Source organism: Pongo pygmaeus, chromosome 10 (assembly GCF_028885625.2).
Source record: "Pongo pygmaeus isolate AG05252 chromosome 10, NHGRI_mPonPyg2-v2.0_pri, whole genome shotgun sequence".
In the NCBI taxonomy this organism is placed as follows: domain Eukaryota; kingdom Metazoa; phylum Chordata; class Mammalia; order Primates; family Hominidae; genus Pongo; species Pongo pygmaeus.
Window position 1 is genome coordinate 60,657,579 of NC_072383.2, and position 25,488 is coordinate 60,683,066.

The 25,488-nt window shown below is 43.7% G+C and overlaps 1 protein-coding gene across 1 annotated transcript in view; it reads right to left on the reverse strand.

The window, feature by feature from the left end:
- Nucleotides 1–25,488, reverse strand: part of PPM1H (protein phosphatase, Mg2+/Mn2+ dependent 1H) — a 290,291-nt gene that overhangs the window by 74,717 nt on the left and 190,086 nt on the right. Inside the window, exons 5-6 of the mRNA XM_054444105.2 lie at nt 18,889–18,973; nt 1,616–1,734 (exon numbers count right to left, since the gene is read on the reverse strand). Of these exons, the coding sequence (XP_054300080.1) occupies nt 1,616–1,734; nt 18,889–18,973 (204 nt within the window). The remainder of the gene's footprint in view (nt 1–1,615; nt 1,735–18,888; nt 18,974–25,488) is intronic.

Consider the following 25,488-nt stretch of genomic DNA (forward strand, 5'->3'; position numbering starts at 1 on the left):
CTCAGTACCAGCCCCATCTGTCTCCCATAGTATCTCCTCTTCTATTTGGTCATATTCCTTGCTGTCTTCTAGATCTACTCTTTTTATGTGTTTACCAACCATGTGGGTTCCTAATGTTCCATCTTTCCAAACTCTACAGTTCCCAGACTAAACCCCATGATGCTTTGCTGAATTACACTAGCTCTCATCTTAAACTTTTCCTGTACAAGTGCTGATTTTGCTAACCAAATAAAAATGGATTCACAAGAAAACCCAGTCAGGGTTGGTATGATGACCTTGGGGCATCAAAACTCCAGAACTCAGAGCTGCAAAGGTGAACCCTTTCTGATAAATCCATTCATATTTTAGAGCAGAGGTAAATTCTTAGGCTTGAGAACCAGTCTCTGATGCAGCTACTTAATTGCCCTGTTGCAGTGTGAAGGCAGTCACAGATCAAACAAACAAATGGGTGTAGCTATATTTTAAAAATTATTTCTAGAAGTAGCTGGGGTAGGCAGAATTTGACTCTTAGGTCATAGTTTGCCAACCTTGTTGTCGAGGAAGAAGAGTGGATACAGGTGAGAAACTTCTCTCGGTTGGCAAAGGACAACCAGAAGCCACTTAGATTGGCCTCTTATCTTCTCTGGGTAGCTCAACTTGTTCCCTGAAGACAGTATGTACCCTGGCAGTAGATCCCTGGCCAAGTCATCACCATGGGAATTTGGGCTGTGACCATCTGCTATTGCTATTTTGGTCAATGGGGAAGAGATAAGAAAAATCTACTTCTTTGACTCTTTTGGAGATATGGGGTCCATCATCTCATTCTCATATGGTCTCCAGACTGGCAGGAGGCTCGCTCGTTAGGACCCCAGGGCACAAGAGCAAATCTTCACCCACATAGTGCCAGGCACTGCGCTCTCATTTAATCCTTACATTAACCCTATAGTGTATAAGTACTTGTCATCATATCTATCAGTCAGATGAAAGAAATAGATGAGGTCTTAGTCAACGTTAGCCACTGCTCCATTCTAGAAATGGTCTTGATGCTTCCACAGTTGTGTTTTCGGAATACGACAACCCCCCGACAAGAGTTCTTATTTCAATTTGAATGTGATATTAATGAGAATAGCTCATTAACTTTAGCCTTGATAATGAACCTTCAAAGGATATATCTTTTTATCACTTTATCCATGGAAAAATGGGCTGTAGAGGTTAAGCAGTTTAACCAACTTTGCTCATTTAGAAGAATCAGAGTCAGGATTCAAACCCAAGTCCGTCTGGCTCAATAAACCTTTGGCCATTCTACCTCTTTAACAACCCTGACCTAAACACGTGAAGCTTCATGTGTTTTTAAAGCCCTCAAATGTTTGCTACATGTGAAGTGAGAAATCAGGTCAGTTTCATGGGGTCCAATATCCCCAAGGAGGGCCTCGAAGAAGCAGAGAGGCAAACCAAGGCTCATGATTTGGTCCTGAGCAAAAATAGTAGAGGCAGGTGTACCCCCCTTGTCTTTCACCACAAACCCTGGTCTCTGGCTGTGCTTCCTGATCCAAACCGTGTAACTGGCTGTTTATGGTGATGATGCTTCCTTCACACACACTGTGTGGTGCCGAGGCGGAGGAAGGCATGTTCTTACCAGCCTGTCATATTAAAGTCCCTGTAGAGCATCTTCTTTCCAAGCTCCTTTCTCTGTACTCTCCTTGGAAACTCCAAATGTGTGAACTCATTTCCCAGCAAGTGAGGCTGCATGAATGCCTAATAGCAAAAAGAAAAAGAAAAAACACATACATACACGTATTTAGAGAAACAAAATAAGAATCAAGGACGTTTTGCAAATTGAGACAGGCCATATTTTAAAAACAAGAAAATTGCCTCATATTTTAAGTAAATAGATTTCAGAGTTTAAACACTAATAAAAGATGAGCACATAAAAATGAATTTACAAAGGAATGTAACTTTTTCATTTGATCTGATACATTAATTGTAACCAAATGCATAGCTGAAGGCATCAGGAAAAAAGACTGAGCTTCTCTCTGAAGACTGAATTTTAGTTTTCCAAATGGTATATTGGTGAGATACGGGGTGAGAAAGCTCCCTGACGTGGTCCTTTCCACACTCATCTCACTTACATCCTTGGTTATCACGGCCTTGCCTTTGAAACCTGCGTGTGAGCTTCCATGTAAACACAATGGCTCGAGTGCTGGTTGGGGCTGGATGCAGCAGACAGGAACTTTCTGTTGGACTCCCTCCAGTTTGCTCTGCAGTCATTTGATCGTGTCATTCGAAGACTATTCTGGAGCAGATGGCTTCTCCCCCTCCCCCAAATCTCTGTTCACACTACAAAAGTCTTGAGCAAACAGCCACTTAGGGAATTGCTTTGAAACAACAGTCTCATTGTCACATTCAAAATTCAAATCTAGCAATCCGAGAGATGCAATGCTCACTTACTAACTTCTCTACTCAGAGGCCACATGCTGCAAGCAGGCCTGCACTAGAACTTCCCCACATGAAGCTGTCCACCTGCTTCTGAGCAGCGTGGTGGAATGGATCTTCTCTCTTTTCTGGCAGGGAAAAGAGTGGGCAGAGCAAATAACAGCCTGGCAGTGTAGGAAAGCAAGAGATCCCTGCCACCAGGCAGATGGTCAGGTCCTCAGTGTATGGGTCATAGGCATCTCCTACAGCTACTTTGCTAGGACCCAATGCCGGCGGATCTCTCACTGATTCTCATGAAGGTCTGGAGGTATTAGTTAGATGTTAGTCATCCGATGCTAAGTTTTTCAGGAACCAAAGGAAGCAAGCTAAGTTGTCACCAGGCTGGTCATATTTGCCCAGATATGGAACTCTGAGCAAGTAATTCTGGGCAGGCTTGGTGACAGGACAGGATGGGATCAGACAGGGTGACTGAGGGTGAGCAGGAGAACTGTGCTTCCCATTTGCTGTAGCCTCAACAGTTTCTAGGTCTGGTGGGAATTCTGGATCACTTTGAGGGGCTCTGAAAATCCTACTGGGAGTAAGGCTTGGGGTGCCGGTGGGTATGAAGGAAGCTTAAATATGAGGTTTTACAGAGAGGTTCTCCTGGGAAGGAATGAAGGCAACTAACACTTAATAGGTCAGGTCAACAGTGGTGCTTTGGGTGAGAAGAATTCGGGTGTGAATCCAAGCTCTGCTTTCATAAGCAATATGGTTTTAGCAGGTTATTTAATTTCTTGGGCCTCAGTTTATCTGTAAATGAGATTAATTATGTATCTCACACTGCTGTTTTCATAATGTAATGTCTATTAATATACTTATCTTAGTTGTTTCTGCTTACAAAATATTATTATAGTCACCTAGTGATTACTGAATCCTATTATACCCTGAGTACTACACTCAGTGCTTTCAGAGTTCTAATTTTACCCTCTTAACAATCTTCTGGACAACACTGGCTACATCATTTGTGGGGCCCGGTGAAAAACAGTAACAGGGAGCCTGTGTTCAAAATTAAGAATTTCAAGACAGGGACAGCAGAGCATTAAACTAAGCACAGCACCCTCTGCGACCGCATAAGTCACAGGCCCATGAAGCTCGTCATGCCTACTGGGTACATACTGTTTTATTCCTTTTATTTTGGTCCATCCATGAAAACTAAGGAACAAAGGCGTAAGTGGTCAACCGACAGCAGCATCTGTTCTAAGCCCTTTATGATCTTTCAGAACTTTCAGATTGTATCAGCATGAATACAATCCACTACCCAAGCTGGACTAACATGGGTTTAGGGGTTACCATGTGCCAGTGCCATACCAGGTACTTCATACACCTGATCTTACTCCCCAACAATTTTACAAAGCAGGAGTCGATTCGATTTACGAATGAGAACACTACATCCTGGAGAGGTTAAGACCTAGCCCGAGGTCATTCGCCCAAGACTGGGTGGATCTTGAGCCTGAGCTTAACATCATGGTTATAACCCTCATCCTAACCCTATGTTGGGCCTTTAACCTACACACACATTTTTACAAAACATAATAAAGGGGCCATAAGAGGCCTGTGATCCTTTGCACTTAGACCATGCAAAGTCTGAATCAGCAAACCTTGTTAAAAGAACTCACACACACAGAGCCACACACGGTATGGGCACAAAGATGTCTCTGACATTATTTATAACATTAAATAACTAGAAGAAATTATTGAATGAAAAACTCATTAAATAAACTAGCATAAACCCAAACAAAAGAATTCTATGGTGTCACTTACAATGACACTATAGAGAATATGCAATGACACAGAGTTGCGTTAAGTGTAAAAAAGCAGGTCATCAAACAATATGTATGTGTGCATGAACTTTTGAGTGCTGGGTCATATATGCACAGATCTTTATAGAAGACATACATATGTATACAGATGCTCCTCTGCTTACAGTGGGGTTACATCCCAATAAACCCATCGTAACCTGAAAATATTATAAGTCAAAATGCATTTCATACAACTAGCCTACTGATCAGAGCTTAGCCTGGCCTACCTTAAATATGCTCAGAACACTTACATTAGCCTACAGTTGGGCAAAATCATCTGGCAACACAGTCCACTGTAGAGTGTAGGTTGTTTACCCTCATGATTGTGTGGCTGACTAGGAGCTGCTGGCTCACTGCCGCTGTCCAGCATCACAAGAGAGTATCATACCACATATCCCTAGCCTGGAAAAAGGTCAAAATTCAAAATCAATTTGAAGTATGATTTCTACCGAATGCATATTGCTTTCACATCAGAAAGTTAAAAAAAAAAAGTAGCGGTGCTTTCATTCTGTTTTGTAAAATGAAGGCTGCCCTGATTTAAAAAAAAAATGTAAGTTGGGAACCATCTGTATACAAATGAACAGGTTATGGTCTGAATGTGTCTCCTAAAATTCATGTGTTGGCAATTTAACCCCTAATGCAACAATGTTGGGAGGCAGACCTTTTGGGAGGTGTTTAGGCCATGAAGGTAGAGCCCTCGTGAATTAATGCTGCTATAAAAAAGGGCTTGTGAGAGTGAGTTCACTCTCTTGCCCTTCCACCTTCTGCCATGTGAAAACAGAGCAAGAAAGCCCTTACCAGATGCTAGTGTCTTGATCTTGGGGCTTCCCAGACCCCAGAACTGTGATAAATTTTGTTCTTTATAAATTACTCAGTTTGTAGTATTGTTATAGCAGCACCAGACAGACTAAAGCTGTGTATGTGTGTGTAAATACAGATACGTGGCATGCATATATATTATTAACAGGTAAGAATCCAAAGGATATTCCTGAGCACATTTCTTAACAAACCCTGTGTCTAAGAAGGTGATTCGTGTTCAGGACACACTACCTCAAATCATAGTACCTGGGCATTTGAGGAAACAGTAGAAGCAGGCCATAGAAACTAGGAAGAATCCCCCTTACTCCTCCTCTAAAGTAAGCCATGAGACCTAGCTCACCTTTCCCGGAAAACAGATCATTAAGACCCGATTCCAGAGGGGCCCTGCACCATACCCAGAGGAAAGAAATATCACACAGGGATGCCAAGATGATGCTGAACAAACAGGCCTTGCTAAGTACCCCTACCCCTGAGTTTATTACCATTAGATCTTTTGTCCTTTGATCAAACTTCTGTATGACTGTCCCTAAAAATACAATTTGCCCTGTTTCCTTGGGGCTTTATTTCTGAAGACATCTGTGTGACATAAGCTTATATTAAATCAGTTTGTTTGCTTTTCTCTTGTTAATCTGTCTTTTGTTATAGGGGCATCAGCCATGAATGGGTAAGAAATCTCTTCTCCCATACAAGGGTAAGTGTGGAGATTTCAGGCGCTTTGCCTCCTAACAGGAGGATGAGTGGGCTCTTTGATGGTGCTTTAAACCAGGGACCCTTGGGCTCTTTTTGGCTGGTATCCATTTGCCTGGGCGGCTGTGTCAGAAGATCTGTTGAGGCAGATGTCTGCGGGTTAGTTGGGAACTCCTCAACAGCTTTGATAACTGCAGGGGCCACCTACCCTCTCCCTCTGAGGATGTGCAGGTTTGAAAGGGCCTTAAACATTATGTTACTCTGAGGCGCCTTCACACACACAGCCTTTCATGATTTCCACAAACTGCTTGCTTTCTCCCAGGATAACAACAGGGTATGATATTTCATCAAACATATATGCCATTAGATGCACCATCATTATATTACTTTCAGGAAGAAAAAAAGTGGCCAATTAAAATATGTATAATTCTTTCTTAACACTTCAAATTTTAATTTTATCCTTTTCATAAGAGCTGAGACCTAGACACATTTTTATTATCTATCACTATTATATATATTTAAGAAGGGATATAGAAGTGAAGTAGGTTGGCTAAGGTTTCCAAAACCTTTATATTTAGAATCCAACTGCTCTCATCATTTTTCAACTCTGAATCATGAATGTTCATAATTTTCCACATAGAAGTGTTGTGTGTTTCATGACAGCACCAGTGACGCAGCATTTTTTAAGTAATCCGCAACAGCACTGGAAGCCTCAAAGCTAAGGGTGCAGAAGTTCTTAAGCCAGCTTTGCAATCCTCTAGAGCCAGCTTACTTCTGACTCCCACTTCAGGAATGCGGCCAAACGAGTCTGATTCACACCTCCTCAAACTCCTCCGCACAATTAGTTGGATCCAGTGATGCTTAACAAGCCCTTCACTTTTCTCTGCAGGATTTTCTTCCAAGCCGCTGGACACCCATCCCACAAAAGTTTGGTGTGTTGGGACTCAGGACATTCTACTCCAAAATATGGCACACCTTGGCATTTGAGGAAACAGCAGAAACAGGAAAGTCTCCCAACCTCCCCTTGTCCCTCTCCCCTGAAGCAGGTCACAGGATCCTCATTCCAGAGGTGCCCGCCCTACATCCAGAGGAAAGAAACATCTTTAACTCTGAAGACACAGGGATACAGAAGAATCTGAACAAACAGCCTTGCTAAATTCTCCCCAGTTTATTCCCATTAGATCATACCCACTTTATCCAGTTATATTTCTCCATGACTGTCCAGTCTTCCTCAAACTTAAGCATAAAAATATACAAAGCTTACCTATTTCTTTAGGTCTTCAATTTCTCATAAAGTCTCCTGTGTCATGTAAAACTTATATTAAATAGATTTGTATGCTTTTCTCTTGTTTATCTTGCCTTTTGTTATGGGGGACCTTGTGATGGGTGAGGAAATCTTTTCCACCCCTGCAGGTGTCTGCCCTTTTGATGTTCATATATGTCCAGGAGATGACATGTCATGCCTGTCCCCTGGCTGGCAGCAAAAATCAAATATAAAATTCAGATATGTTAAAAAACAAACAGGTGTCTTAGTCCTGAGGAAATACTGTCATACTCACCCCCCCCCCCCACACTGATACTGATGCCACACTCTTAGATTTCTCCATCCTTCTGATTTTTCTTCCTCTGTTGCTGACACAGCACAGGTGGCATGATTCATTTTCTGTCATAATCATGCTTACCATAGAAATTATAAGTACTCCATGTGTACCTGTGATGTATTTTTACCACTCTCTCTTTTTTAAAAAATCACCACCCACCTCCTTACCAGCACATTCAATACTTACTGCTGTTGCATATGTCAAACCCTATGGAGTTAATGGCGTTAAAGGAACTCATCTCAAGAACTTGGTACAAACAGAGCAAACATATGGTTGCTTAATGATAAATGAGATGCTAAAATACATGGCTGCACACAATTTGTAAAAACCTGTTGGTTTTCAGAGGAAAACATTTATGCTTGTTAGTCTATCTTTTTGTGCAATCATAAAAGTTTATATAGTCTTATATGCACACATGTTTACACATGTACAGTCATCAAAATATTAAAAAAAGTTATCTGAGGGTTTTCTTTTTAATGTACCCATAATTGTGGATATTTTGACCATTGGACACAGATTACTTTCATTCGAAAAAAAAAAACCCTCTAAAAATTAGTTTTTTGAGAACCCAGTGTTTAAAGCAAGTTTTAAAAGATTGTTGAGAAGAGCGTTACTGCTTCTTGTTCTAATAATTTTAGGGAAAGCCAAAATCCTGGAGAAGAGGCAAGCAGGGCAGGGGCCTGGCTCCAATGCAGGGATGTGGCAGCCGCAGATTCCCATCAGGCCAGCACAGACATGTTTTGTCCACAAAAGCAGAGTGGCCAAACAACTTGGGGATTTGGAAACTTCTTAGGGCCTGCCCAGAATTCAAGTGACCATGACTGGCTAGAATTACTTCATTTGTACTGGTCTGTGCCTCTGGAAGCATTGCTCAAGTCAGCATTCTGGAGTCCTGAGTCTTCAAAATGATTTTACTTTGGATTTACCATAAGCAATAAGCCCAAAGTCTGTAAAGTGCTGGGGCAGGAATTTGCTAGTTTGCTAATAATTTACTGACTTTTTTTTTTTGAGACAGAGTTTCACTCTTGTCAACCAGGCTGTAATGCAATGGCTCGATCTTGGCTCACTGCAACCTCCGCCTCCTGGGTTCAAGCAATTCTCCTGCCTCAGCCTCCTGAGTAGCTAGGATTACAGGTGCCCACTACCATGCCCAGCAAATTTTTGTATTTTTAGTAGAGACAGGGTTTCACCATGTTGACCAGGCTGGTCTAGAACTCCTAATCTCAGGTGATTCACCTGCCTCAGCCTCCCAAAGTGCTGGGATTACAGGCATGAGCCACCATGCCCGGCCATGTGTTCATCATTTTTAAAACATTACTCCAGTGCCCAGCATAGCACCCAACATAGTAAAGGTGCTGAATAAGTATTTGCTAGAAGAATGAATACAAGACATTCTGACCTGTTCTACACAATCACAACTTAGTGATTATTTAAACTATAAAATAACACAGCCTTCAATCTTTTGAAAAAGTTAAAACTAGGCCCATATTGTATAAAAACCATATTGGACACATGTAGTTTGGATTTAGTTAACTTCTTATAAATTGATAGATGTCTTCCCATAAAAACACATGTGCATGGCTGCATGTGGTTTTTAAAACCCCATGATGTTATTTTACAATCCTAAGAATATCTAAATAATAATGCTTTGTCTCTTTACTTAATAAGCCTGCAGATGAGAAAACTATAAATTAGCAGTTGATATTAAAATGCAATTATTAATATTATTATTATTATTATTATTATTTGAGACGGATTCTCACTCTGTTGCCCAGGCCGAAGTGCAGTGATGCAATCTTGGCTCACTGCAATGTCTGCCTCCCAGGTTCAAGTGAACCTCAGCCTCCTGAGTAGCTGGGACTACAGGCATGTGCCACCATGCCCGGCTAATTTTGGTATTTTCAGTAGAGACGGGGTTTCACCATGTTGGCCAGGCTGGTCTTGACTTCCGGACCTCAGGTGATCCATTCCCCTTGGCCTCCCAAAGTGCTGGGATTACAGGCGTAAGCCACCACACCCAGCCTTAAAATGCAATTTAAAGTGTACCAGCCCACCCTCCGATTAAAAAAAAAAAAGTATCTCTTCTTGTACCTCCATTTTAATCCTAAATTTTGAGGTTTTCCTTCAAGGAAACACAACAGAATGCTACTAAATGAGGGGAGAGGGTGGAGGTATACCCCAAGTTCATGTGTGTGCCACAAATATCACCTGGGGGAAAAAGCTTGATAACCTCTGCCCTAGCAAGACCAAATGCAGGTAATCAAGACTCTTAGGGACTCTAAAGAGCACAGATTTGTTAAAAAGAGAACAGGACATATCCTCATCACTTAGTGATCTGAGCAGCTAAAAAAAGGAAACTTACAAACATGGTTATATCTGGCCAGGAACAAGGACACCTCTCAGGAAAGGATGCTGGAATAACTGACTGTGTCAGGGCAGGACACCAGAGTTGGAGTAGGGGAATTGGATGTCTTTATGGCCACTCTCCTCTCTAGTCCTGAGCAGAAACTGGTTTCAAAGGAAGAGAAGGGAGATGAGCATTGCACTGTGGAAAAATACAACTCCATCCCAAAGAAAGTTTCTGAGTACCCTGAGGGATGGAGGCATAACAGGAGGGAACAAGCCTGAAGAAGAGGCACCTTCCAGAAGCTTCCAGTAAGCCTCTCACTAGGGAAGAGGGAGGCCAGAAGTCTAGAGTAGGTGAGCAACCTGAACCCAAGGCTGTCTCACTCTAGATCACATGGCCCTGAGCTCCACTTTCCTGGGCTCAGGGAGAGTTTTGAGCACCTCAGCAGGGCAAGGAGAAAAGGGTAGCTGGAAGCAGGGAACTCAGACCCCAGGGAGGGAAACTAGCCCTGGTGATGGGAGGAGTCTAAGGTGACCAGGGCTCCAGCGGAGGGCTGAGCACCAGCCTTCCAGTGGACACAAAGATGGGGCTTTGAGGTTACTCAAAATTGCTTGCTAGGGAATACAAAATGCTTCCTCATTTTCTTCCTCCTTTTGATAATTTTTTTTTCCTGTTGCTTTGTGGTCAGCTGGCCAGTGAGTAGTGTCAGCCAAGAAGGAGACTGTCCCAGGGCTTGGGGTATCCAGACAAAGGAATTCATGCAACTAACATTTGAGCCCTTACATATGCTAAGTACCAGGGGCTAGGGGTTTGGGGCTCAAAGAACACAAAAAGAGGCCCCTCTGCTCAGAGCTGACACACACGAGTGAGGGAGGCTGAGGACGGCTTACAGGCAGAAATGGAGCCATTCACAGGGACCAAGGAACAGAGTGGGTCACACACCGAAGAGGATCAGAGAGAGTCTGCAAAGGAGCTTAAGAGTTGGTCAGGCAAGAGCTCTAGGGCAAGTGTGGCCACAGCAAAGGCAGAGAAGTGGGAGACAGCACAGCATTTGGAGGTACTCCTAGGAAAGAAGACAGTGGCCCAGAGAGGAGGCAGGAGTGCAGACACTGGCACCAAAGATGGCCCCTCCTGCAAAGGGTAATGTGCAGTTAAAGAAAGGATACATAGAGTTAAATAAAGTGAAACTACTTAAACTTTTCAGTGAATTATATGTGGTAAAGTGCTCTTCTCATACGCATACAAGCTGATGAAGTTTCACAAATTGAACACACCTGTGTAGCTAGCATCCAGATCAAGAAAGAACATTACCAGCATCCTGGGACCAGCACCCCATCATCAGGATCCCATCCAATCACTGCCACTGCCCCAAACGGACACTATTCCAACTTCAAGACTGGCCTTGCCTGTTTCTGTGCTTCATCTGAAATCCTACAGGATGCCCTCTTTGCTGGGTATTAAGTCTGCGAAATTCATCCACATCGTGTGTAATTGCCACTTGCTCATTCTCCGTGCTGTACGTTAATTCCATCCTGTGACTACTTCATTATTTATTTACCCATTCTATTTTCCAAGGGCATTCAGATAAGCCATCATATCCCCTGTGATCTGCATGTACACATCCAGATGGCCGGTTCCTGCCTTAACTGATGACATTCCAAGTGAAAATGGCCTGTTCCTGCCTTAACTGATGACATTGTCTTGTGAAATTCCTTCTCCTGGCTCATCCTGGCTCAAAAGCTCCCCCACTGAACACCTTGTGACCCCCACTCTGCCCGCCAGAGAACAACCCCCCTTTGACTGTAATTTTCCTTTACCTACCCAAATCCTATAAAACGGCCCCACCCCTATCTCCCTTTGCTGACTCTCTTTTCGGACTCAGCCCACCTGCATCCAGGTGAAATAAACAGCTTTATTGCTCACACAAAGCCTGTTTGGTGGTCTCTTCACATGGACGCGCATGAAAGTTTCCTGTTTAAGCTGTTACGAACAGTGCTGCTATGCACGCTCTGGTCTTTGGGTGAACATTCGTACACATTTCTGTTAGGTACACACTTAGGAGTAACACTGCTGGACCACAGCACTTTCAACTTTAGGGAGACTGCCAAACTCTTTTTCAAAGGAGTTGTTCCAATTTCCACCCTCATCAGCAGAATGTGGAAAATAAGAATACTCATGTGTTAAATAAGATAAATGAGATGGCAGATTCCACGACAGAAAATCTTTTGTAAAGTTCTCTGACTAAAAACTAGAGTCCTCTACCTAAAACTTATACATTAATTAATTTTTTAAATGTTCAGACCTCACAGCATTTGAGAGAAAGTAATCAAAATAAGAATTTTCTGTGTACAATACAAATCTTCTTTTTTTTTTTTAATTGAGTAATCTCTCCTTTTTCTTGCCCTTAGAGGGGGAAAATCTCATCAGATTATACGAGAAGAGCATTGGAAGCCTTGCAATTCAAGATGATTTATCAAGATAGAAAGTCTAAGGTCAAGAATGAAATGAAATTAATAATGTCAGCCAAGCCACTGGTGATCACTAACGTCACGCTAACAGTCAAATGAGACAGCTTTTCCAGAGCCAAGGCTGGCTGCCTGATTTACAGTGCAGGAATAGAATATTTTGGTTTGGGTTAGAAAAAATGTGAAATGGCTGAGACCCAAATATGTATAGGTTGGATTCTTTCATGAAAAGCTCTGTTCTTAACTTGTTGTCAAAAATCTCAAAGTAACAAGAATCGAGCTTGTATATATAAGCTATTACAGAATTGAATACGAATAAAATTCTGCCTGGTTTATGAAGATTTTAAGAGAAGTTCACATTTAAATTTCTACATGATCCAGGGGACCTACTATAAACAGAAAAAATGCCACAATAGCTTTTAGTCTGCCATTTTATAATTAGAAAATTTGAACCTCATATGCCGTTTTACGAAAAGGGGTTAAATGAGGAAGTAGGTGGGACTGGAGTGGATTTTTTTATGACTCAGACATTCTCCTAAGGAGCAAAGCACAGAGATGGTGAAACTGTCTTTTTTTGAATAAAGCCAGGCTTGCCGGGTCTAGCCACCTGCTCTCAAGGTTAGGTGGGATGCCAAGGTGGTGCACCCGTCATTTTGACCCACCAGCACACTTGAACCTCCCCAATTATAGCCTCCTGTCTTGAAAGCAGGTTCAGGCTTAAGGAATACTTTTCTGGAGACAACTCTTGAGCAGGAAAAATCCCAGAGAGCCAAGCAGCACCAGGGAAACAGCAGACAAACAGAACCCGGCTTGGCGTTGAGAGCTGGGGGTAGTTCCAAGGACACTGCAAGAAATCACCTCAGATAATGTTGCACTTGTGTTCATCAAATATGTACTTGAAACCCACGTTCATCTCTTCTATACACTGCCCTTGATGAAAAACAGCTGCAAACTTGGATTATTCTGCAAGGACAGAAGTACGTTATTTGAAGATATGATGACACCGGCACAACTTAATGTAATCAAATCAGAGTTTATAAATATGTCCCAGCAGAATGGAGGGAAAACCATCACCCTCATACCTCAGGGCTATGGATGTCTCCTGAGGGAGATCCATTTCTGGCTGTGACCTGAAGCAAAGGTAGGGGTGATTTCCTTGAGGCCACAGCATCAGAACAGTAAAATCTGTTGTGAAATGTCCATCAACCAGACGCCCTTCCCTCCTATCTGCGCCTTGACTCCACCAAAACATTCTGTCCAGCTTGGTGAAGCCCCTTAAATATTTTATTTCAATCACCATGGAAACCTTAAAAACAAAACCCAGCAACAGAAGAGCAAGGGTTAGTCACGACTGCAGGATCATCAGCTCTCCCTGGTGCTGAGGCAAGAGTGCCCGTCCCTTGAACTCCTCATCACACACCTGCCACATTCTGTGTGAACATGTCAAACCCTCAAGCCTGCTCAATTAATCACCCTGCCTGAGAGTCTATGAAACAAAGTTCACATTACCCAGAGAGCCACATGAAGGGCGCTCTGAGGTCAGAATGCAAGACCAAACAAAATTAATGTGCCTGCCACATCCATCATCTTGTAATCTGCTTCCAGTTCCATAATCCCCGAATGTCCAGACTGTGCATACCAAGAACACTGAACATTCCTCTTTGATGTGGATCAAAATGGTTCATGTAGAAAGGACTCTGGCCACCTTCTTCACTAGCAAGAAAAGCATTAACCATTTCTACAAGTCAAACAGACCTGGGACTGCAGACATCTGCTCAATGCAAGTGGCTAGGGACCCAAAATTTTTTTTTTTTTTTTTTTTGAGACGGAGTCTCGCTCTGTCGCCCAGGCTGGAGGGCAGTGGCGTGATCTCGGCTCACTGCAAGTTCTGCCTCCCAGGTTCACGCCATTCCCCTGCCTCAGCCTCCCGAGTAGCTGGGACTACAGGTGCCCGCCACTACGCCTGGCTAATTTTTTTGTATTTTTAGTAGAGACAGGGTTTCACCGTGTTAGCCAGGATGGGGACCCAGAAGTTTTAATGACTCTATCATAGATGTTTCTTCATATACCCTAAATATAAAATTTGATTTACCCTAAGAACAAGGAATACACCGTTAATTTTTCAGTGACTACTAACTGCTGAGGCCACGTTAAGGAAGATGATACAACTATCATTGTACTAAACTATTTTGTGATCATTCAAGGGAATGAATGTTTAAAATAATGAATCAGTAGGATTACATGCAATTAAAATTATAACACAGTATACTGTATTTTATATTACCATGCAATTACTTTTCATTTTAATTTCTGAGCATGTTATGAGTACCTAAAAGGAAGTATTGCTACCCATTTCATTCAGGAAGAAAGGAGATTCAGAGACATAGTGTGAGGGGAAGCTAGAGGTCACATGACTCATGACTGGGCTGGGCTGGGAGAAATCCACATCACACTCCTATTTTCCTCTCATAGTTGACACTGTTTTCTCCATCCCACTCCCTGCCAAGATGGAGTCTTGCTCTGTTGCCCAGGCTGGAGTTGCAGTGGCACGATCTCGGCTTACCGCAACCTCCGCCTCCCGGGTTCAAGCAATTCTCCTGCCTCAGCCTCTTGAGTAGCGGGGATTAGAGGCACGTGCCACCACACCTAGCTAATTTTTTTTGGTATTTTTAGTAGAGATGGGGTTTCACCACGTTGGCCAGGCTGGTCTCGAACTCCTGACCTTGTGATCTGCCCACCTTGGCCTCTCAAAGTGCTAGGATTACAGGTGTGAGCCACCATGCCTGGCCGATACTATTTTCAAGATTTTACACTATTAATCTCTAATTCCCTCAAATATTTACCATAAAGATTTCACCATAAGATTATTTTATGCTATGAATATTCTAACTCAGGGTATTTTATGTTCTGATTATTTAAACTCCTGATGTCTGAGGAGAAATGTTTTTAGTTATAAACCAGAGTAACCCATTTGATTTAGGAGTAAGGATTAAAAAGGATATGAGCAGCATTCTTACCTTTTAAAAATTCAGACATTAGGTTTGGTTCTGTGGACTAATAGTGTCCATACTGATTGTTTAAGAGCAACACCAAATTATGCATTAATCTTAGCAATGTTAGAAATGGTTCTTAAATAAAAACGAGAAAAAAAATTACCCTGGTTTGCAGGCCAGTGGGATCTTTGCTACCGACTGAATGTATCTCCCCAAAACTCACATGTTGAAGCCAAATCCCCAATGTGATGGTATTTAGATGTGGGGCCTTTGGGAAGTGATTAGGTCATGAGGGTAGAGCCCTCATAAATGGGATTAGATCCCTTATAAAAGAGGCTCCAGGGAGCATCCTTGTCCCTTCTGCCACGATTTTTTTTTTTTTAAAGAAAATAAAAAAAAAGACTGCCATATACAAATCAGGAAGTAGAGCCCTCACCAGATCTTGACTCTACCAGTAACTTGATGTTGGACTTCCCAGCCTCCAGATCTGTGAGAAATTAATTCTGTAGTTTATCAACTACCCAGTTTATGGTTTTTTGCTACAGCAGCCCAAACAGACGAAGACAGATTTGTAGTGGTAAGACTTTAATTCTTCAAACAATAGCTAAATGAGTAGTACTGTGTGTCACAAAACAGTACGGCATGTATTAGTCCTTACACAGCCTTCTGAAGTTTTCTATCCCATTACTGTTGAAGAAATTGGGAGTCACTGAAGTTCCCTGTGGAAATTACATACACTTACGTGACAAAGCTGAGATCTGAAGCCACATGCATCTTATTTCAACCATCCTGAAATATACCGCTGACATTTGGGAATCTGAAAATGTCAGCATTCCTATACTTCCGCCAACCAAGTTAACCTCCCAGGTCCATTCTTGTAACATGAAAAGATGAAATCATTTTAAAACAGAAAGTGCAAAAAGTTAACTTATTATTCATTGCCTCTCGTAGGAAAACAGAAACCTGAATAGGAAATGGGTTTCAATAAAGAGCAGGAGGTGGGCTGTGCATGGTGGCTCACGCTTGTAACCCCCAGCAATTTGGGAGGCTGAGGCGAGAGGATTGCTTGAGTCCAGGAGTTTAACACCAGCCCTGGCAACACAGTGAGACCCCCCATCTCTACAAAAGAAAAAGTTAATTAGCCAGGCATGGTGGCGCACCTGTAGTCCTAGCTAAACAGAGGCTGAGGTAGGAGGATTTGTTGGGCCTAGGAGGTTGAGGCCACAGTGAGCCATGGTTGTGCTACTACAGTCTAGACTGGACGACAGAGTGAAACCCTGTCTCAAAACAAAAAACAAAAAAACAACGGAAGGTGAGGATAGGATATAATAGAGGCAAGGGAGGCAAAGGCTTCATACCCTGCTGTGAAATGTTTGGGCGGAGGGCAGAAGAGAAAGGACTGTTTGGTAATGATCTAGAAGTCAATATGAATATTGTTTTTAATTTTTTTTTTTTTTTAAAGAGACAAGGTCTCACTCTGTTACCTAGGCTGCCCCAGGAGGGCAGTAGTGCAGTCTCGGTTCACTGCAACCTCTGCCTTCCGGGCTCAAGTGATCCTCCCACTTCAGCCTTCTGAGTAGCTGGGACTACAGGCACACACCGCCATGCCTGGCTAATTTTTTTTTTTTCATTTGTTTTGTAGAGACAGTATTTTGCCATGTTGCCCAGACTGGTCTTGAACTCCTGGGCTCAAGCGATCCTCCCACCTCAGCCTTCCAAAGTGCTGGGATTACAGGCATGAGCCACCGTGCCCAGCCTGTTTTTAAATCTTTCATTCAGTAAACAGATACTGGTTCTATACCTCCTCTGTGCCAGGTGCTGTGTTGAATACTGGCAATATGAGGTGACTAAGGAAAGTGGCCTGCCCTCCAGAACTCAGTCTGAAGAGTGGGAGAGACCTGAACAAGCAACACCATATGCTGAGAGCCACACTGCAGGGATCTGGAAGCTGTGGTACAAGCACTGGGGACTGACTCCCTAGGAGGATTAGGGGACACTTTGCAGAAGAAGTGATATTTGTGCTGGGGTCTCAAAGAATGAAGAGGAGTTTTCCTAACAGAAAAGAAAGAAAAGGCCATCCAGGCAGACCATACTTCCAAAGGCATGGGGGTCAGAGATCAGAGAAATCATGATATGTCCTGGAAATGGAAGGTAGTTCTCTGTGGCTGGAGCATGGGATGCCTGGTGGCAGTGGTGAGATAGGACTGGAGAGGTGGGCACGGGCCAGGATTCCAGGAAGGCCAAGAAGGGCGGTCTGCATTCTGTAAATTGCAGGGAGCCAAAGGCCTTTAGACAAGGGAGTGACAAGGTGGGTAATAAGGTCACTTGGATAGCCTTGTGGAATAGAGTAGAGAAAGCCAGACAGGTGGCAGAGAGGCCAGCTGTAATGAATTCTACTTGGAGGGACCCTTGCAGCTCAGAGGCCCTTGGTGACCCTATCATCTAGCTCTCCACTTCACAAGTGATAAACTGAGGTCAGAAAAGGTTAAGAAACTTGCACATAACTGTCCAGCTGGTAACACAGCTGGGGCCAGAATGAAGATCTGAAGGCTGCGGTGGGGTCCTTTCCACCGGCCCAGACTACCAAAGAAAATGACGAGGTCTGAAGCCTGGATTCCCTAGTAGTGGTTTTCAAGTTTATCAGCTTAAGACACCACCACAAAGGTTAGAAAGCAACAGTAGGTGAAAGATTGAAGTACTGTTTTTACAATCATTTTGGATTCCTGCTGTCTTATACACCAAATAAGTAGTTAAAGCGACACAGTTCATAGAATAAAATGAACGAAAACACAGACGTGGGAATGGAAGGAAAGTGCAGAGCTACTTTCTAAATCAACCAAATTAATTAAATCCTGACCACACATACTGAAATGCAGAGATGCAAACAAAGTCCTTTTTGAGTAGCCTGGATCAATTCTTTCCTAAGAGCAGATGGGCACTACTTTAGCTGTGTTGTCTACAAAGAAATCCAGTTGGTGAGAAAATATTTCATCCACAGAAGTACGATTCACAGGGTTAGTCCCTAGAGGTATCTGCCCCAAGGTCCCCTGGGATGATTACCAGAGTCACTTTAAACCAAGATTCTAAGCCTAATACCCTTGTCCCTGGAATTTGAAGACAAGGAAGTGAGTCTATTCTGTTTCCCAGAAAACTGAGCCCGCTCATAATTTCATTCCAAAGAGAATAATCTACATAGAGAACTTATTTTCAGGATAGAAACAGATTTTCTGACACCTGCACCTTTCCCAAAGGGCCTGTAAGACTTCATATCTGAGCATGAAGTAGTGGCGTGTCAGCAGAGACCTTAGAGCTGCCATGTGGGCAGATTCTTCCTCACAACGGGAATCAGACCAAGTTCCCTGTTTGAGTTACAGTGAGTAGCGGGCCATGGAAGAAGGTATCTGTGTTTTTCAAAACTGCATTTCACATTGTACATAAGAAGCCATTAAAAAAAAAAAAACAACAAAAAAACCAGAGCACACCATGTCTTCAATTGGTCACAGATGGGAGAAAATCAGCCGCAATAATAAATTCACGGAGGTGGAGTGTGTCGTCACACACGGAGCCAGGATGTGTGATCCAGAAGGTGTGTGTGGGGGAGTTAATACCATATGTCATTTCAATGCGGTGAGCCTGCTCCCATGTCAGTAGCAACGTGTTCCTCCAGAACAGCTCCGATGCCATCCCTGATGCCACTGCCCTCTGCCAAGCCTAGATGACTCTTACCAGGTACTGAAGTCGCTGGCGCTCCGTCTCAGGGGTAAATTCTGAAGACATGGGGATAATTTCTCCATTTCTGATGATTATGGCCCTGAAATGGTGAAAATGCATTGTCAGTAGCCAATCTCATAAACGCTCTGATTCTGTTACAACCATTGCTTGGTTCAGATCACACATGAAATGCCAAGAGATGTTTTTGTTTTCCCACTTGCATGGCAGAGTTCACCGTTCCCAGCTCTGAATCCCTCACCATATGAGAGAGGCATCTCTCTTTTAAGCGCATTGCATTCTAGTTAGCTTATGTTTACGTTTTCTGCTAGCTGGAAGTGTGCCTTAATGCTCCAGCCCCAAGCATACTTCTTGGCGTATAACAAATGCTCAGTGAATAAATGGACGGATGGATGAATGAATGAATGATGCAACAGAGTCTTGCTATAGCCCAGGGTTATCCAATAGCACCTTCTGTGATCATGGTAATGTTTTTGTCTGTGCAGTCCAATATGGCAGGCACTAACCACATGTGGGTACTAAGGACTTAAACTGTGGTTAGTGCAGGCAAGGAACTGAATTTTTCATTTTATTGAAGTTTAATGAACTTAGCTTTAAATTTAAGCAGTCACATATGGCTAGTGTTGAATGTATTTGACAGTGCAGCTCTAGATCCCTGTTACTCAAATGATGCTGTGGGCCAGCAGCATTGGCTTCAGCTGAGAGCTTGTTAGAAATGCAGAATCTCAGGTTCCACCCTGAGATTACTGCATCAGAATCTGCATTGTAATAAGATCCCCTGGTGATTCATAAGCACATCAATGTCTGAGAATGTGTGGCCTACACTATCGAGTTTCTAGGGTGACATCCTGGGTCCAGGGGAAAAAAAAAGCAAAACCACTCATCTCAAGGCTCAGGAAACTCATACACTCCAAAAAATGTATCTAAGAGCTATTGCCCAGTCAAGGACTTTTGAGGGAAGAGCGTTCCCCAGAGCAGATGTCTATAGGAGAGGCTGCAGGATCGATAACCATGAGCAACCTTTCCCGGGTCTATTCCCAGCGGTGTCTCCTGTTCTCAGACCTTCTGATTCCAAAGTGGTTCCTGACAGCCACTTTTCAGCTATCGATCGGTTGTGGCAGAATGTTGCCATTTCTACAACAAATGGAAGTGGCTTGGGGAATTGCATTCTATATGAACCCAACAGCTCCCAGGCATCAGGGAGCTAGAGACCTGAGACCTGACATGCTTCTCAGTGAGGAGCCACCAACATGGGAAATGCCTTCGATCAGCTCAGATCTGAGTGGATGCCTCCTTCATTCTAGGGAGGCTGCATTCTTTGTGCCAAGAAGCCTCTGGGCATCCCTCTCTCCCAGTGCAGAGGCAGTTCCTGACTTGGAAACAATCCCTATAAATGGCTGCAGCTGTCATGACCCCACCCCCAACCCCTCACCACCTGTGCCCTAGTTGCTGCTGTCATAGAAATGGGAAAGTGGGGGGTCGGGGCAGGGGGCGGCGGGGGGGCAGGCAGCGCATCCAGGAAGGGAAGGAGTGATGACAAAAATCTTAGGGGCTTTAGAGAACTTATGACTCTAGGAAAAAAAAACAGTGGAAGCTGTGAGAAAATGGAAAAGTTTAGGGGAACTGACTGTGAGAAGATGAGGCCTCTTATAGTACTCCTTATCACTTTTATTATGCTGTCTGAAATATGACAAGTTAAAGATTCCTTCTTATAAACAGGAGCCACTTGTAAAATGCAATCACTATTACCCCACCCCCACTAAGGTGTTATCCACCATTCACAAATCAGTGTGAATTAATTCCAATGGTCTTTGTTCTAATTACCAGGTGAGTATGACTATAATAAGGGAGTAGGAGTTTTGGCAGGATGGAGAAACACAGGAGAATTTGAAAGGGGGCGGGGTCAGGAAATTCTAGGTTTGGGCCTAATCTTACGGGATCTAGAGGGGCCCTGAGAATCCGGGGAGCTGGAGTGAAAGTTATTATGGGATAAATTCCAAAGGTAATCTCCTCTTTCAAGATTTTGCCTAAAGCTACTCTTAACTTTTTGCTCTTTTTCTGCACGGCCCCTGAATTGTGGTTGAATTCCCAGGGATGGACTGGGAAGAGCCAGCGATGCCCAATCAGGCCATGGAAGCATCTCCTCTAGGACCTGAGTGTCAGGAGCTCAGGGGCCTGGTAATGCCAAAGGCTTAGGTCATGCCTGTCACAAAGCAGGGGCCCAGTGAATGTTTGCTGATTAAAGGAGCAGATGAAAGAACTTAGAAGAAACTGTTCCTTGAATTTAAGGCAGGAAGAGAAAAGAACTAAAAGGCAGCAGATGTTCACTTAACCAAGTCACATGGGGTGGATTTTACAGAGGAAAGAGGGGCCTTCAGCTAGACACTCACTGCTCCTCAGCTATCTTTTCCTCTTCTCTTCCTGACCGGAGCTCGTCTCTGTCACTTCCCACACCTCGGGGTTCTCCCAATGTCAGTTACTCCCACTCCTGTATTTCTGACCTCTCTTTCCACTGGATCTCTGCCCATAGAACAAAACCATGCTAAAGCATTCTGTTTAAAATCAAAGTAAAACCAAAACCAAACAGATGATACTCTCCTAATCCAAACTCCACCTTCGAAATGTCCTTTTTTCTTTCCTAAGAACCTAAGCCTCAGAAATTGATAATAATCTACACTCAGGGTCTATCTACTTCCTTACCTCCCATGGATCCCTCAGAGGTAAATTAACTTCTTCCCTCCCTCTACACCCAGCTACTGTCACCTGAGTCAACAAATGGCCCTTTTGTTGCTACATCCCTTGGGCATGCCATCGTTCTGATCTCCCAGGCAGCATCTGTCTCCTAACCCTGGCACCAGGGATACAACTTCTTCTCCTGGTTTCCCTCCTAACTCCCAGGACATTCTCTCTCCAACTTCTCCGTCCCTTCTTTGGTGTTGTGGACTAGGATTCTGTCTCACTATTCTCCCTGGGTGCTCTCATTCCCTAAATCTGCAGCCGCCAAGGTTAGGTTAGGTTAGATCCCTATCCCTCCATACATGTTCCCTTAGCCTGGTCACTCTCTTAATACAGAACTCATCACATTTTATAATTGATTACTTAACTGTCTGCTTTCCATGCTAGCCTGTAAGCTGGACAAGAACCATGCCTGTCTTGATCAACACTGCAGCCCTACTATTGCACACAGTGCCAGGCCATTGAAGGCAGGGCTATGTAATTTCAGGGTCCAGTGCAAAATAAAAACACAGGGCCCCCTGATAAAAAAATGGAGAATTTCAAGACAGCCACAGCAGAGCATTACACCAAATGTTAAGTCCTTCTGAGAGCAGGGCCCTGTGTGGTGCACAGGTTGCATGCTCACAAAGATAGCCCTGAGTGTATACTCTTAATATTTACTGAATGGATAAACAGCTCCAACAACGACACACGCTGGTGAGTCCAGACAACCCTTCTAGCCCACATATCTCTGTTGTGCTCGGCCTGGAACAGCCAACTGCCAACAGATATATCCACTTCGATATATTCACTGGCATTTCATACTTAATAAGGTTCAAAATTAATGATCCTGTCCCCAGCCCCTCCCAAATCTGTCTTCTAGCATTCTCTATCTCCGGGAACCACACAATTTTCCACCCAGTTGCTCGTCCCAGAAGACAGACAGCCATTCTAGACTCCTCCCTTTTCTCACCCCACATGTCCAAATAGGCACCCAGGTATGTAGATTTCACCTCCTCAGCAGCACAAGAATCCCTCTCTTTCCTTGATTCCTGCTAGTGCCTTGCTTCTGGTTTCCATCAGAGCTTATCTGCGTGACTCAGGAGCTATCCACTGCTTCCTCAGCCCCTGTTCTGCCCTCCTCTGCCCCGTGCTTCATAGGGTCACAAAGGTGATGTTAAAGCACCGCTCTCATCATGCCACATGTCTTACCGAAAGCCCTGTGATGGCTTCCCGGCTTTTCCAGTTTCCTTTATTATCTGGTTCTTGCCTGTATTTCTTGCTTTAGCCTCACTCTTGCTACTTCCTTCACACGGCTTCTTCCTTCTCACGGTTAGCCCATTTCTCTGAGTCAGCTCAGAACGACTTCTGCTGTCCTCCTGCCTACCCTCCATGCCCTTCTCTGTGACCCCGTGGTGTCTATGCCTAGCTGTACCCTTACCAGTGCTTGCTATGACTGTTGGCTTCCATGGCTGTCTTGAACTACCCTGTGGATATTTTCCAGGAAAAGTCTATGTCGCTGTCTCTGAATCTCCAGTGCTCAGTGCCTGGCACGTGCCAGATGTGCAACAATTGCTTGCTGATGGATAAATGGCTAAATAGATGAAGAAGGAGCTGGACTTGAGTGGAGGAACAGAAGAATCCAGAAATGAGGGCCCTACGTAAGACTTTTCTTAGTAGCAATATTACATAACTTATAGTCCGAGCCCTTACAAATCCATACGCCTTTTTGTTGGTTTTGCAGAAAGACAGCAAGCTTAAGAGGACAGTGTTCCGGCTGAGTCGCCACTGAGAAGCGCCTTGAAATACAAGGGGAAACAAGGCAGTGCCTCTCTCCTTAGTGGGCAAGACAGGGAGGGGGCAGCAATGGTAGCAGCCCACCATGTTTACTTTGTTCTTTAATTTCAAATTCACACACAATGAGGTATCTGCGTTCCATTACAATATGACTGCCAGGGCAAGCCTAGTTCATTACTTTCTTAAATAGATAATTATATCCAAATCCATCTATGTACAGAACATTTTTTCACTTCCGTTTGAACTACCAAGCTCTTCCTTTAAGAGGCATCCATGGATTAAAGATGACAGCATGTTCGACTGCCAACCTTCCCAGTGCCTACATCACGATGCCTCTTCCTATGTGATCCTTGGCTTCCTTTTGATCTTTCTCTCTTTCATCACTCTGATCTTGGGATCAATTTGTCAGAGTGCTGGTCTCCAATCTGGAGTAGGGCAATGAGAGGAAAGGGGTTTCAAAGGGAACGAAGTGCACGTGAAAGCTGACAAACCTCATACTAAACAATCAATAAAGTAGAGAAATGCCTTTAAAGCTACATTCTGTCATTACAGGACCCCTGTACTTCCTAGCTTCTATTTTATTATTTTATGAGATGCTTTTCCTAAGGAAAATTAAGAAAAAACAAAAACCAAACGCCGTGGCTGGGAGGATACAGGAGAGCTATGTACACACTCTGACCTTCCTTCTGGGGCCTCAGGCCTGGAGTTGTGGATACCACCATGACCAGAATTTGAGTAACATTCCAGAGGTTAAATGAGAAAATTGCAGGGGTTGAGGTGATTTAATCCATTGGCAATCACCTCCCACCCAATATCCATTCCCATACAGAGGGGATGGGTTTTCAGCATATTATCCAATATTAAGGTTAGCCTTTCCTTTAAAGACTACAGCTGAAATTTGTATGACATTAATTCCAGTAAAATCGATGGGGAGTTATTTGTGATACAATGAACAGTAAGGTTTAGGGTGTTCTTACCAGTCAACTGCAAGAATGGGAGAAAAGGAGGTAAAGCAAGGACATTAATAGTTTAAAAAACTCAGGCCGGGCGCAGTGGCTCATGTCTGTAATTCCAGCACTTTGGGAGGCCAAGGGGGATGGATCGCTTGAGATCAGGAGTTTGAGACCAGCCTGGCCAACATGGTGAAACCCCATCTCTACTAAAAAACACAAAAATTAGCTGGGTGTGGTGGCAGGTGCCTGTAGTCACAGTTACTTGGGAGGCTGAGGCAGGAGAATTGCTTGAACCCGGGAGGCGCAGGTTGCAGTGAGCCAAGGTTGCGCCACTGCACTCCAGCCTGGGCAACAGAGTGAGACTCTGTCTCAAAAAAAAAAAAAAGGAGTGAAATTCTATTTTGTGACCTGGAGTTATCCATGATATAGTAAGTAAGAAAAGTAAACTGCAGAGTAATGGGTGGTATAATCCCATTTTTGTAAAAACAAAAACTATATATAGATATTCCATCTATGTGAGGAGTCTGATTCCATGCCCGAATTCTGTGTGCGACGTTTCAGGCCTGACCACAGGCCATTACAAAGGCTCTGCCCAGCAGGCCTCACGGGAGAAGCTGCCCTCTCCACACCAGATGTGGTGCACAGTCCCTGCACTGCAGCCGCCGGGACAGCTGCAGCCCAGGACTCATACCCCACTAGCCTAGGAGTCTCCACTGAGACACCTCTCTGCTCTGACTCAGTCTTCCTGTAGTCCTTCCCCTTCTCTCCCTGGCCCTCCAACCCTCGGTCCACAAAATGGCAAAGCCTTTAGTTCAGAGCTCTGGGCAGTGAGACTCCCTCCTGCCAGCGCTGCATGTCATCTGCCAGACCTTCACCTGGTGCCGTCCTATGGGGAAAAATGGAAGAGCACTTTCCTCTTTGCCTCTTGCCAGGACTACTGCAGTAAGAGAAGAAAGGCTTGATAGTTACTTTCAGTTTGCTTGATTGTCCTAACTGACCACCTCGACACCTGGCAGCTTGATAACATATAATTATGTTTGAATGAGTGGCAAGGAAGTTACGGAAGTGGGAGAGAAAGTTAATTTTTCTTTTTAAAAAATTTTATTATTTTTAATTTTTTAAATTATTATTA